This window comes from Bubalus kerabau, chromosome 18, assembly GCF_029407905.1.
Source record: "Bubalus kerabau isolate K-KA32 ecotype Philippines breed swamp buffalo chromosome 18, PCC_UOA_SB_1v2, whole genome shotgun sequence".
Classification (NCBI taxonomy): Eukaryota; Metazoa; Chordata; class Mammalia; order Artiodactyla; family Bovidae; genus Bubalus; species Bubalus kerabau.
In genome coordinates, this window is record NC_073641.1 from 10434483 (window position 1) to 10450192 (window position 15710).

At 36.0% G+C, this 15710-nt stretch overlaps 1 protein-coding gene across 1 annotated transcript in view; it reads right to left on the bottom strand.

Annotated features, from left to right (window-relative positions):
* Positions 1-15710, bottom strand: part of FCHO2 (FCH and mu domain containing endocytic adaptor 2) — a 123745-nt gene that overhangs the window by 13734 nt on the left and 94301 nt on the right. The window contains exons 18-22 of the mRNA XM_055555213.1: positions 14724-14827; positions 13002-13131; positions 8613-8724; positions 5120-5275; positions 4625-4757 (exon numbers count right to left, since the gene is read on the bottom strand). Of these exons, the coding sequence (XP_055411188.1) occupies positions 4625-4757; positions 5120-5275; positions 8613-8724; positions 13002-13131; positions 14724-14827 (635 nt within the window). The remainder of the gene's footprint in view (positions 1-4624; positions 4758-5119; positions 5276-8612; positions 8725-13001; positions 13132-14723; positions 14828-15710) is intronic.

The window sequence follows — 15710 nt, forward strand, 5'->3', positions numbered from 1 at the left end:
TCTCTTGTGATTCTCTGTATTTCAATGGTATTGGTTGTAACAACTCCTCCTTTGTTTCTGATTTTATTTGAGCCCTCCTTTTATCTTGGTGAGTTTAGATAAAAGTTTGTCAATTTTGTCTATCTTTTCAAAGAACCAGCTCTTAGTTTCACTGATCGTTTTTCTTAGTATCTATTTCTGCTCTGAACTTTGTCATTACCTTCCTTCTACCAATGTTGGGCTCTGTTTGCTTTTCTTTTTCTATTTGCTTGAGGTGTAAAGTTAAGCTGTCTGAGATTATTCTTTCTTCTTAAGGTAGGCATGTATCACTTTGAACTTACACTCTAAGAAATGCTTCTGCTGCATCCCATTAATTTTGGTATATTGTATTTTCATTTGTTTCAAGGTATTTTTTTTACTTCTCCTATGATTTCTTTGTTGACCTACTGGTTCCTCAGTAGCATACTGTGTAATCTATATATATGTGTGAATTTTTCAGTCTTCTGTAACCAATTTCTAGTTTCATACTGCTGTGACCCAGAAAGAGATGCCTGAAATGACTCCAATATTAAATTCATTATGACTTGTATTTTAACCTAATGTATGATCCTGGAGAATGTTCCATATGCAGTTGAGAAGAATATGTATTCTGCTGCTTTTGGATGGAATATTTTCTAATTATCTGTTAAGTCTATCTAGTCTAATGTGCCAGAGGAACCTGGCAGGCTACAGTCCATGCGGTTGCAGAGTCAGACACGACTAAGAAACCAACATTAACACTTTACATTTAACAACCTAACAGTCTTAAGTTGCAAACAACTTAAGTTTGAATACTTTCCAAAGCTCTACATTTTTACTTCTCCCAATTTTGTTTTTCACGTCACATTTTACATCTTTTTATCTTGTGTATCCCTTCACTAATTATTGTAGTTATTTTTTACTATTTTTGTCTTTTATCCTTCATATTACCTATATATGATTAATCCACCTCTACATTTACCTTTACCAGTGAGGTTTATACTTTCATATTGTTGTTACCAATTAGCACCCTTTTCAGCTTAAGAAGTCCCTTTAACATTTCTTGTAAGTCCGGTTTATTAGTGATGAACTCCTTTAAATTTTGCTTGTCTAGGAAACTCTCTTATCTTTCCTTCAATTCTGGGCAATAACCTTGTCAGGTAGAGAATTCTTGGTTAAAAACTTACTTTGAATATATCCCTCTGGCTTGCAAAGTTTCTGCTGATGGTCTTAAGAGAGTTCCCTTGGTTTTTTCCATTGCTGCTTTTAAGATTCTTTTTTTTTTTAAACTTTAAACATTTTAATTATAATGTGTCTTAGTGGGGGTCTCTCTGGGCTTCCTGGATCTAATGTCCGTTTCTTTCCCCAGGTTCTTAGGGAAGTTCTCAGCTATTACTTCTTCAATAAGTTTCCAGCCTCTTTATTCTCCTTCTGGAACTCCCAAAATGTGAATGTTAGTTTGCTTGATGCTGTCCAATAAGCTATGTCCACTTTTTAAAGTTTTTTGTTTCTGCTGTTCTGATTCAGGTGAGTTTCACTGCCCTGTCTGCATTCACTTGTGTTGTCTTTGCTTCATGTAGTGTGTGGCTGAACCCCTCCAGTACATATTTCAAATAAGTTACTGTATTCTTCAGTTCAGTGACTTCTATTTGTTACTTTCTTCTGTTTTCTATTTTTTTGTTGAAATTCTCACTGTGCTTATCCATTCTTCTCCCAAGTGAGGTGAGCATTTTAATACCACTACTTAGAACTTTTACCAGGTAAATTACCTACCTCTGTCTCATCAAGGTTTTTTCCCTAAGGTTTTAGCTTATTCTTTTGTTTGGAATATATTCCTGTTTCCTCATTTTATTTGATGTTCTGTACTTCTTTGTGTTAGGTGAAATAGCCATCCCTTCCAGTCTTGAATGACTAACCTCTTGTAAGAGATGAACCTTATTGTTCAACCTTGCCTTAGCTCTTGGTTGCTTCTCAAACCTTGGTGATTGTCCAAGCAGCCTATTTTATATTTACTAGCTCCTGATGATCAAGGGTGTGCCAAGACCTGTTAGTGTTCCAAAGCAGGAAATCTGCCAGCATGTAGATTCAGACTGATTAGGAAGCTAGACCCTCAGGCAGCAGCTTTGAAAGCAGGCAAATAGATATAGTCCTGTGGGACTGAACACAAGTGTAAGCCCTGCTGGCTACCTGATCAGGGGATCTGGAGATGTCCCCTGGTTGACAGTCATAAAAATCAGGGCTCTGGACGAGTGTGTAAGTTCCTTTCTGGGAGAAACTGGCAAGCTGGGGCAAGGCAGAGAGTGAACTGACTGCATCCCCAAGGCTATGTTCTCTGAGAACATACCTGCAGACTCCTAGATGTGTGTCAAATCTGAAGCCCGTCCCTTGGACTGCTATTCCAGGCCAAGCAAATGAAGTCTTTTAGACAAAGACTACAGAAGCTTTTCAGTCTGCTTTCTGTGCATTACCCTGGTGGCAGTAGCCTGCCAAGAACTGTATCACCAACTGTTATAGTCCTGTGGGACTCAGAATTATAAGCTACCCTGGCCTCCAGAGCCAGGAGAACAAGGGGTGTCCCTTGGGCTACAGCTGAAAAACTTGGGGCACCAGACATCTATAAAAATTCCTCTAGTAGATACCAGTGTTGCAGAAGACAGCACAAAGATGACAGCCACCAAGGAAAGGGGGGTGGGGAAGTCTTAAATAAAAAAGCACTTGCCAGCCTTAGCATAAGAGAGGGAGAGTCCACTGGTTGGAGGATAAAGTAGCACCCACCAAGAGAAAAAGTCTATAGTAAAAATAATCATAAAGTGGTACCTGTTTGCTGGGAGAGAGCAAAAGAGGTGCCCTTCAGCACCTCATTCCCTGGAGAGTGTTAAGATCAGCAAATGAATCTCCTTCACATGGCCACTTGTATACCTAGAGTACTTGAGTCTGCATGCAAGCCCTTTAAAGCTGTTTCAGATCCCTGCAGCCCTTGGTTCCTGTGGATGTGAGCTCCACTGGTTTTCAAAGCTGGATGTTTCATGGACTTGTCTATCAAGTGCAGGTCTCAGAAGCTGGAGTGTCTGTGCTGGTTACAAACCGTTTGTTCCTCAGAAATAAGCTCCATGTTTCTGAGTTCCATCAGGTAATAAATAGGCTGCTTTGCTGGGGTTGAGGCCTGTGGTGAAGCTGGATCTCAGCCTCTCCTACTTGCCTCAGTGTGGTCCTTTTCTTATGAGCTGATGCGAAGGAGCTGTTTAGCTATCTTTCAGTCTCTTTAAGAGGGAACATTCCACATGCAGCTAGATGTGGTGTGTCCCTGGGAGAAAGTGAGTTCAGGATCTTCCTGTGTTACCACCTTGGACACTGTCTCCAGCTCTAATTAGTTTTTTTTTGATGTGAATATTTTCCTCCATTAGTTTTCCTAAATGGTTATTTTGAAAGCTATTAATTTTTAATATTAATTTTTAAATGACCACTTTGCTAAATTCTCCTACATCAGTTTTTAAGTTGATTCTTTTGAGATATATTGATATCAATATATCTCTTGATATATTCAGAAATATATCACCTGTACTAATTACTTTGGTTCTTTACCAAATTTATCACCAATTACTTAATTCTCTTGTCTAACCATCACTTCGTGGGAAATAGATGGGAAAACAGTGGAAACTGTCAGACTTTATTTTTTTGGCCTCCAAAATCACTGCAGATGGTGATTACAGCCATGAAATTAAAACGCTTACTCCTTGGAAGCAAAGTTATGACCAACCTAGATAGCATATTAAAAAGCAGAGACATTACTTTGCCAACAAAGGTCCGTCTAGTCAAGGCTATGGTTTTTCCAGTAGTCATGTATGGATGTGAGAGTTGGACTGTGAAGAAAGCTAAGCACCCAAGAATTGATGCTTTTGAACTGTGGTGTTGGAGAAGACTCTTGAGAGTCCCTTGGACTGCAAGGAGATCCAACCACTCCATTCTAAAGGAGATCAGTCCTGGGTGTTCTTTTGAAGGACTGATGCTAAAGCTGAAACTCCAATACTTTGGCCACCTCATGTGAAGAGTTGACTCACTGGAAAAGACTCTGATGCTGGGAGGGATTGGGGGCTGGAGGAGAAGGGAATGACAGAGGATGAGATGGCTGGATGGCATCACCGACTCGATGGACGTGAGTTTGAGTGAACTCTGGGAGTTGGTGATGGACAGGGAGGCCTGGCGTGCTGCAATTCATGAGGTCGCAAAGAGTTGGACACTTTTCAGTTCAGTTGAGTGACTGAACTGAACTATACTAACACATCCAGAAAAATCTTACATGCTAATAGGAATAATAGGTGTCTTTGCCACTTCTTTCAATGCTTTAGGTATTTCATTATTAAGATTGATATGCTAGTCTTTTAAGGTGAAGGACATATTCATATATTTATATTTACAGAGTATTTTAATTCGTAATAGGTGGTGAATTTGATCAAATTGGTCAAAATCTCCATAAGCTTATGAAAAGATTTTTAAAGTTTGAAATATCTTTGCATTGCTCAAATGAACTTCATTTTGGCTATGACATGTTATTTAATGATATGCAATATTCTATTTGCTAATATTTTAATTGAATATTAAAATATTTTATTAATGATATGATACTTACCTGATACTTTAATACATCTACGTTATAGTAAGAAGCAGCTGGATTTTGCTCTGATAGCTTCTTGAGGTAGACAGTAACAGCTTGCATGTTCATCCAGAAATCTTTTGTGTTAGAATCACACTGTGATGGATCACTGTATGTATAAGAAATATTTTCATTATTTTATTTATCTTTTTTATCTGCCTCTCTGTAGTAATTTGGTGACTTGGGAAAGACTAGTAGAAATGAACCAAAAAATAGGATAGAAGAAATTAAAGTTAGGGGATAAAGAATGGTACACAGTAGAAGGCTACCTAAAAGATGAGAAGATGTACAGCAGAGAAGGATTTAACAATAACTATTACCACCACCGGCACGCATAAAACAAAGACAGCAGAAGCCTAATTAATCATCATAATTTTGGTACTATCTTCAAACTGAACTATTATTGCTTCAAAGAAGAAATAAAAAATTTCTTAAAAAGGAATTTCACCTTCAAAATAAAAGTACACAAACCTGAACACAAGTTGTGCATTTGGAAGAATTTGTTCTAGTCTGCTGATATTTTTCACCCTGAAGCAGAGCACAGCTGGAGATGGATTACTGGTGAAGACTTTAATAACTCCACTTGGAAATGATATTGTCATGTCACCAGTGATCTTCACAATACACCTGAAAGTGGAGATTGTGAAAAATTTTAAGTTTATAAATAAGGCATTTAAATCTCCATTTAAAGCATATTTAGTTTAAAAAGGGCTTTATTTATATATACAGCATTTTATAATTATGGATGAATTATTTCTTAATAAAAAATGATTAATTGTGAAATGATGTATTCATCTAACACCAGTCTTTCCTGGAATTTAATTCCAAACACAAATGGAAGCACACTGATAATGTTTGCTCAAACCATCCCCTGGCGGTCTCGTAAGGCCACTGCTTCCCTGGTAACACTATCTCCAGCTGTAGCCGTTTTCCTTCCAAACCCTACAAAGTGCTGGGCCTGGTGGTGGCAGTGTCAGGTGCCTTGCTTCTCACTGCTTCTCACAACTATATATTCTTTCCTCCTGAAAAACGTTCTTTTGAAAGAAGAACCACCTTCTTTCAAAAAACCATCAGATTATACTACTCTCTATCAGAACCCTTCAAATCATTTTCAACATTTCATTTCCTGAAAATTTCAGCTCCTGACTCACTGTCAATCTGTTTCTGTACCACTACTCCTATCATAAATTTTTAGTGATTTCAATATCCACACAGATAAATCTTCTCAATACTTTGGTCACCTAGTTCTTCAGCCCCTTACCTTCTAGATCCTGCCTTCCAGCCTACCTCAGCCACACTTAAGCCCCGCTATCATCTCAGTCTGACTCCCCACTGATCAGATTGTCACCTCCTACGTTTCTAAATCATTCCATCTAGTACTGCATCCCCAACTTCATCAAAACCCTGCATAGTCCATGTTCCTTCTAGCTTTTCTACTAGTCTTCATTCTTCCTTCCCTTCATATCCTCAGTTCCCCAGCCTGAGACTTCATGGTCCATCATTATGCACACTCCTTTGTATAACCCACCCGTTGGTTCTCTCTCACTTGACTATGCTTGCTTGGCAAAAGTCTTAACCAAATCCAGATTCTCACCCTCTTCTACATGGCTCAACGTGATTAGAAAAAACATATAACTATACAGCCAGAACTCTCAATTGAACCCCCTTAGTATTGGTATAGGATATTCGACTACATTCCCTAGCTCTTTTCATACTTTCTTTCTCCTTTAACCTGTAAAATATCACCCCCTCCACCTGCAGTCAATGACTTTCCTTTAAATTTTATGAAGGAAATAAAATGAGAAAAGAACTTCCTCATAGTCTCACTGCTAAAATCCTAAATGTCCCTTAGGCTGAAGGCATCTATACTTCTGCCTTCCCTCCTATTTCAAGAGATAATAAGTCTATGCACCTAAGGTTAATCCTGTCACTTCTGTCCTGAAGCACATCTCATACTGAAGAATTTCACTCATTCAATTGTCCCCTTTCCTGCAGGTTCAATTTTTTCCATAAATATTAGATTTTTCCCACATGCATACTGAAATGCCTATTATCGTTAAAAAACACAGAAACTAAAATAAATAAAAGCCTCCTCTGATTTCTCTCCTGCTACCGCCCACTTTCTCTGCTCTTACTTAGAGCAAACTATCCTAAAAGAATTGCCTAACATTTGCTCTCTCTGAATACAGCTGTCTGTATTTGCATCATCTCCTGCTCCTGAGCTCCCCTGAAGCAGGCTTTCATCTCCACCAGTCTACTAGAGCTGCTCTTGTGAAGGTCATTAATGACCTCTATAATGTCAGTGATCAATTTTTCTTGACCTGACGCCTGCTTTCATGAGAGTTTATTCAGTTTCTGGGATACTGCTCTATTGGTTCTCTCCCCACCTCTCATATTGCTTGCTGTCCCAAACTCCACTGCTGATCATTCTTAGCTTCCTGTTTTTAAACACTGGAGGGGGCCAGGACTTAGTTCTCATCAGATCTCTTCTTTACACCCTAATGCCCCCAGTTTGAAGTGTCATGTACAAACTAATAACTTCCAAATATTTTCTCTCTAATCTGAACCTATCTCCCTAACTCCAGAATCATGTATTCAACTACCATCAACATCTTCACTAAGGTGTCTTAAATTTAGCAATCTACACACTCAACAATCTTGACAGCTCTCTTTTCAAAATATATTCAAAACTCCCATTACCACTCACCATCTCCTCTGCTAATACCCTTATACAAATAACCATCATTTCTCACCTGGACTTGAGTGGTTAACCCTTTCTCTCTGCATCTACTCTGGCTCCTTCTAGTTTATTCTCCATATAGCAGGCAGAGTGCTACTTCAAAAATATAGGTTAGTAACCTCATCACTTCTCTACTCAAAAGTCTCGACTTGCTTCCCACCTCACCCAGAATGAATTCCAACCTCGTTATCATGGTCTGCAATACCCAACTTGATCTGTTCCGCCTGTGGACTTAGCGTGGCTACCTTCCTCCTTGTTTACTTCTACTCAGTGACAAGGTTCTTTCTGCTGTTTCTTGAATATTTCAAGTGTACTTCTACCTCAGTCCCTTACACCGCCTGGAATGCTTTTCACTCAAGTTATGTGCCTTTAGTTAATGCTCTTCCCTCAGTGTCTTTCACACATCTACTTAAATCCACCTAAAAAAGTTTTCTCTGATCATTTTATCTAAAATAGTAGCTGACTGTTTTTAACTGTTTATCCCCTTAACCTGGTTTATTTTTCTTCATAGCATATTATCAATACCTCTACTTTTCATAAGTAACATTATTCATTCAACACACATTCATTCATAAAATATTTGCACACTTACGATGTGTAAGATTCTGTTATAAGTGCTGAGGATACTTTAGTAAACAAAAGTTCTTTAGAGAGCTTACATTATCTCAAGAGAAAACTAATAAACTTTCTTTCACAACAATGCAAACTTATAATAGTCTTGCACTAAAATATTTAATGAATGAATGTTATACATGAAAAATAAATGAGTGATCATTTACCCAAAGATCATTTTCTTAAAAGAGGTTAAACTAATCCTTCAAGAGTCTGCTGTAAATAGATATACACTGTAGGTCGTTCTTGCAAAAATCACACTTTCACCCAAGATATACATTAGGTGAAGATTCAGAATTCTATCCCCATCTAGGTCAGCTGCCACAATCCTGTTCTACAGATGTGTTAAACAACAGATATGTCACACTGGTCATAAAACCTGGCCAAAAAGGTTCATAAACTAGAAAAAAGCCAACACTCTGATTATAGTGGTTTCTTACATCTGAAAGACAATCTCTAAATGACTATATTTGGTAGCAAAAAGCAAGTTAAACAAGTAATAGAAAACCCTAGCCTATAGAGAATCAAAAGATAACTCTCAAAATTTACCAAGTCCCCTGTTCCCTGCAACACACACACACACACACACACACACATCTTTGAAAAACTAACTTGGTGGGATCTGCCCCTTTAAAGTAGGCATTAACAGATTCTGTGAGGGCAATTGCCACAGGCAGGGTGTCTTGATTTCCAAGGCTGACAGGACTGGGACCTCGTGACACACCTAGAATAAATATAAGTCATTTGTTAATCCTATAGAAAGATATTTATTGAATACCAAGACAGAGTACAGTCAAAATGTTAGCTTGTCAAAATTAACTCTATTACTGGTTTCAAAGATGCCCCAAGTATAAATCTGGTTAAAAAACAGCATAAAACAAATTGGACAAATAAAAAGTCAAGAAAACATGTCACACTGACTTTTAATGGAATGACACAGAAGGGGTGGGTTAAGGAATGTCAGAGGGGAAAAAGCTCTTCACATGAAGAGCTGAAGTTACTAAAATATGGCTTCAAAACCACTCAGATATTAAATTCTCTCAGGTTCTACCCTGAGATTTTTCTACTTAAGGTATCGCTATCCATTCGGTACTTCTAAATGAGCAATGTAATGTGATCATGTACTCCTTACCGTTGTGTATGTACGTGTGTGTGCGCGTGCGTGTGCACACGCACACATGCTCAGTCACATCTGATTCTTTGCGACCCTATGGATTATAGCCCGCCAGGATCCTCTGTCCATGGGATTTTCCAGGCAGGAACACTGGAGTGGGTTGCTGTAATTCTCTTTTACCTCTTCTTTGTCTAATGCTTGTACTATATTCCCATATTGTCTTTCCTTGAAATATGACTAATAACATCATTTGGGTGTAACATTCCTGACATAAAGTTCACTTAGTAAGATACCTTTAGAGACAAATCATACATGTTTTAAAAGCATAACAAAATGTAAACAAATTCAATGCATGTGTATTTTAAAAACCTAAACAAAGTGTCTGGTTTACTTCATGACAGAAAAATCCGTTCAAATAGCACACTGCCTTTTTTTTTCTTTACAAATGTACTCTTTTTATTTATGCCTACCATTACTGTTACTGATTGGAAAGTGCAACATTTCTTTTAACATATGATTTATGATGCAATTTTGTAAAAATAAGTCAATAGAGTAATTATTCATTCTTAAAGAAAAAAATAACCTAGATCAACACATAGCTCTGAAATTGGAATGTATGCTTTTGTTATGTAAACATTATACAATGTTCACAGCCACCAGATATGTTTATTTCAACATGAGTTACTTCGTGATACCCAGAATATTAATTCTGAGAAAAATCAGTTTTCTTTGCCTTGCAACTAAACTTAGTATCCTACAAACAATGAGAAAGAGCTTTTGTTACTTTTAGAGGACAGGAAGATTTTGTAATGTTAAAGATTTTGATAAATTCTGATTTAGAAGGTTCTTCATAATTTAAAAAAAGGGCTCCATGATTAAAAATACACAGAAACAGGAACTGCTATTTCTAGGTCACTGGGAAAGTAAATCCTCCCTAACAAGACAACTTAAAATTTCATACGAAAATAAACTCAGTATTAAAATGTATTCACGAATCACAACAGCTACTATTTACTAAGCACTAATATATGCCAGACACTTTGCCAAAGAGGCAGGGAAGAAATGGTGCCTTTTTGAACCACAAGTAGTTTTTTTGCAAATCAGAAACATACTTTGTGGGTGATAGGCTAAGTGATGAAAGGACATGAAAATGTGTCTGAAGAAGTGTTTATGACCCAGACAGGACACGAAGGACCTTTAATTTTATTCTTCTGGCACTAAAAGCCACTGAAACATTTAAAAGAAACATGATTGTGTTTTTCATTCTGCAAGATCACTGAACACTGTGAATCCTGGACTGAAGATACAAATGACTTGACAGGAATTCAAAATGAGGCGAGAGATAATTAAATGAAGGGCTTGAGAGGCAGTAGTTTCTAGGATATGTGATTACAACTATGCAAACACATGTTCATGCAGTGGGAAAATTTCACTGTAAATCTAAATTAGTTCAATTTTTAAAAAAATATCTTGTTCTAAACTAGAGAGTCACTAGAAATTCAGGAAAGCATATTTTCAGAGAAAGAGGAAGGCTATAGTAATCTTTTATTAGAGAAAATTATATTTTCCTAAATATGAAATTAATCTTTTCCCTTAAATAATCTACACAAGTGAGTATTTACACACAGTCAGGGGTAACATTAATGTCTGCTACTGCTCTGACATTAAAAATCGAAAGAACCTACAAAGTTATTCTTTTCAATTACCCAATTTAGGCATATAAAATGAGAGTTCTTGAAATAGTTTCCCCATAAATTGTAAAGCCTGTTATTGAAATACTGGTGAGAAGGAAAAAATACTGGAGAGTTAGGTAAAAACTCAAAATCTACTTAATATTTTTGCATATCCTCCTTTGTATTTTCCATTTTTGTTCCCAAGGCCATATTGTATATGCATACTTAAAATGTTTGACATAGGAAATATTTACTTAAGTCCCTAAAAAGTCTAAATGTGTACTGTATTATTCAGAATAACTCACTGTACAGAAATAATTCCTTGGATATTCTTTTTAAGGATAATATGCATTCTAATTCTGACTTAACTGTTGCATATTTAAACACTGTACGTGTTTTGAAAGTGCAGACAGAGAAAGCTGAAATAAAGAGTATCTACCTTTGTAACAATCAATGAATAGATTTTTGTGGAATTCCTTTCAGCTCAGAAGTGAAAAACAGGTGCTTAATCCCAACTACTTCCTGCCTCTGTACCTCTAACTTCAGCTCACTGTATGAGTAGTTTTTGTATGATAGCCTTTGCTTTGGATGTCTTTATATTATAGTTTTCTTTACACTGATATAATCTTTCTGGTTCTTTCCTAATCAGTTTTTCTCTGCTTCTGATAGCCCCAGAGTAATATTTATTGTTATATCTTAATAGGAAAGAAGATGGGGGGATGGAAGATAATGCAAAAATACTGTATATTTTTATCATTTATCCAGTATCATTAATAGATCCTGTATAGAAACTGGACATAATTAGTACAAATTTGAGACAGTTAAACCTTAGCGTTATTCTTGATTTCTTAAACACTATACATTGCTGGAAAAGGAAAAATTGGGTAACAGTATTTTAGATATACTTTAGGATCATTAGTCAACACATACATCTGCTTTCAATACAATACCTTGTGAAGTTTCACAGTGCTTTTCAATTTCACAGAGTGTCCCAATCAAATTATCATCTTCTATCATATTTAAATAAAACAAAATATTGCAGGAAAAGAAAATACTTTCAAGAACAAGAAGCAAAAACTTAAATCTGAACACAGAGCTGAATAAATATCACAATAGAGAGAGAGAACATTTTAGATAGATTTAAAGAAACTCTTGCACAAAGCCCACACTACATCCTGCATGCCTGTACCATCAACGCCACCTACTTTGATCCTCCTATTGCCAGCACTGGCTAAAACGATAAACAAATATTTTCCAACTTAATCAAAATTAAAGTTTCCTTTACAAACAGAAAACCTTATGAATTATCTAGGTAATGGGAAAGGACTAAAGCAATTTTGGTAACTCAGACCTGCTTGATTTCTAACAGGACCCACCTATGTTCTTTATGAGTAAAACACAGATTCTATGGAAATAAAAAGTAAGAAAACCACATATGCAAACAGAATATAAAAAGAAAGTGCCCATTACAGCAAACAGAAATACTTATTGAATATATTATTTACATAAAGTTAGAACATGGGAAAAACAGTATGTTCACAAAGGTATGTAAAATAAAATAGTAACACCATGTTCAGACATTTAGAAATCAAATCATTTTTCTCAGCCTGTACCACTCATGCAATTTTTATATTGGATACACACAGAAGATGCATTTCTCCTGAGTTTTGACAAATCAAATTGGGTATAATTAAATCAGCTTAATTAGAGTTGGGATTCTGAAACTTAAGATGCATCAGAATTGCCTGGAAGGCCTATTCAAGGACTGCTAGCCCCACTTCACAGTTTCTAACTTAAAAGAACTGCATTTCTATTAAGTTTCCAGGTGATACAGACAGATGCTGCAGGTCCAAGGATCACACTGCAAGCACAAAGCCCTCTTTCTTTCAGAGTCAACTGCTTTTTAAAACAAATTTTTTTAGGAATGCAAATATCAATTCACAGTAGAAAGTACTGCATCATATTCTGCCTTCAATTATATTTATATTGGTCAAAAATTTATAAGTTTGATGCATTCTTAACAGTGCTAATCATGATTAAAATTCTCTATTCAGATAAAATGTGAAAAAGAAAAGGAACTATCATTATTAGTTTGATAATGCCAGGTGTGTTTCCAAAAACCAAAATGTCAAATGTTAAAACTTTACTACCATCAATCAACCTGATCATATTTTGGACATTAACTTTTGCATGCAACCTGTGATACTTACTTACCTACAGTTGGAGTATTGGCAGCACTTAGTGAAGCAGAAGATGAGATAGAGGAAGAACTTTCTGCTCGTGCTAATGGAGCAGCAGGAGGTGGGCTGGTATTAGAAGTTACAGGTGGGCTGAATGGCCTGGGCTTAAAAACAAAATGTCATTTACCAAAATGCTCAAACAATCCCCCAGTTATCAGAAAATATTTTAGGTATCAAGTAAGATTAGTTTTAACATACTATTAATAAACCAAATTTATTGTGTTTCTTAAAACTCACAATTAGATACCATAGAGCTGAAAAGGCTATTTTAAAATAATCCTGTCAAGAGAATCTTTGTATATAAAACTTTTTCTGTAATGCATATAAAACTTTTTCTGTATTTTAAAAAGCGTACTTAAGACAGATTCTCAGAAGCTAAATTATTAAACAGTATGAAAGCTTTTCATACATAATGCCAAACCACTTCCTATTTGGGTAACTCAATTTACCCCATTGCCTATAATAATATAAGAGAATATTTTTCTGCACTCTTGCCAGCAATGAATCGATGAACCTTAGAAGAAGGAAAAATAATAAATTTTTAAAAATTTTAGCTAATTCTATAGATAAAAACAAAACTGGCATTTCTGTCTTACGAGCTGTCTATATTAGCTTTGCCTGATTTAGCTTGAGGAGGTCTTAGTATTATCTGAGTTTTCACTAACTCTTTTTTTCATTTGAAGCAAGTATTTTCTTCCTAAATATTGCTTCACTTTTGGCATTTATAAACCTGTCTACATTTTCCTTATAATTCATTGTAATGCCTCCTTACTGAGAAAAGTTTGCCCCATTCAGAGGAGAAAATCTTAATTCTATTGTCTTCCCAGTTTTCTGGTTAAAAACAAATACAAAAAATATGATTCTAATCCATTTATCTTTTACTTGGTGAATGGATTTTTTCCTTCCAAATTCCTAACTGTTCCAATAATACATTACCAACACTTCCTGAGGTGTTTCATCTTTAAAATATGGAATACTGAGCTTAATTAAAAACAACCCTTTCCTTTTTATAAAGTTATGTGAATTAAGTATTAAGTCACTTCAGTCGTGTCCGACTCTGCGATCCCATAGACGGCAGCCCACCAGACTCCCCCAGCCCTGGGATTCTCCAGGCAAGAACACTGGAGTGGGTTGCCATTTCCTCCTCCAATGCATGAAAGTGAAGAGAAAGTGAAGCTGCTCAGTCATGTCCGACTCTTAGTGACCCCATGGACTGCAGCCCACCAGGCTCCTCCATCCATGGGATTCTCCAGGCAAGAGTACTGGAGTGGGGTGCCATCGCCTTCTCCCTACTTAGTGCCTACTACATGTCAAGTCATGGGTACTAGATACAAAGCAGTGAAAGACACTTTCTGTCCCCAGTTATTTGGGTTCTATTCAGAGTCAGACTCTCCCAAACTAGTCTTCTTTCCTTCAATCTGTTCTGTTTTACTTCAGCTAAAACATTCAATACATGGATTATGGGGTAACACTGCAGATGTGTATCAGGGGAAAAGATTAAGCTTGACACTTAGAAATTTAATTCTGGCAATTAAACTGGCAAGTAAAAGATGAAGTAAAGCAGGGAAAATTTTTCTGTACTGTGAAGACTTACGTAGAAAATGCCAAGGATTTAGCAGTAAAGGAACATATAGAAAAATATCATTTGCATATTAAATCAAAACAGTTATAATGAAAAAGAAAACTGAGTACATACTATTTCATTAATCCCACAGAGTTTGCCTGAAGTAAGCTTTGGTCTGGAAGCAGGCCTTGGAGGTGGGACAATGGTGCCTACAGAAAGAGGAGTTGTGGGCCTGGCTGGTGGGTGGAAAAAGAGGATTTGAAGAAAACCATTAATACATAGCAATCCTTAGATAAAAACATTCCATGACAGAGGAATCGTTAGGATTCAAAGCTCATTTTTCAGAAGTTCTTTTTCTTTAAAATGTAATTATGGCTATTTGTGAAATGCTGGGAATCTATCAAATATGACTTTCTCAGAGTTACCAATAATATTCCTGAAAAAAATTAAGTTTTCAATAAAACTGACAATTATAAATTATATTAGCTTCAATTATTTATACATATAAAAATTAAACCTAATAAGAAGGTAAAAGTAAACTAATTTAAGGCCTAAGGTCTTTAGTTTCTTGCCAATACTTGTACTTTACACTTATGTAAGAACAAGCCTTTGAAGCAACATCTTCAAGGTAAAAACATGAACTCTAAATAAAATATCTACCTTAATTAAACTTGTAATCTCACTTTTAAGTTGAACCACACTGTGCCATTTTTTGGTGACAATCAAAATATCTTATTAGTTTACAAAAACCCTCCCCAAATCACTGTAATTAATTTTTGGCAAACACAGAAAATTATATATTAACTTCCTAAATCCTACATAAATTTAGTGTTCAATGTTTTTCAACACTATTTGCAAATGTTGCAGTTTTAAAAATCAGAAATACAAATCTTAGTAGTCCTAATTAAAAATAACTCAGCATGACAGAAATTAATGAATAAAGTTCAAGCGTATATTATCAAAAGTTACACATGTATTAGCATAATCAAAGCAAGAATGTAGAATGGCAGCAAATACATTTAAATAATCCTTAATTAAAAGGCCCTTCAAATTCCTTTGGTCCACTCTAAGAAGTGGGTCTGTAATTCAGATTGAAGAATATATCTCAGTAACTTCTGT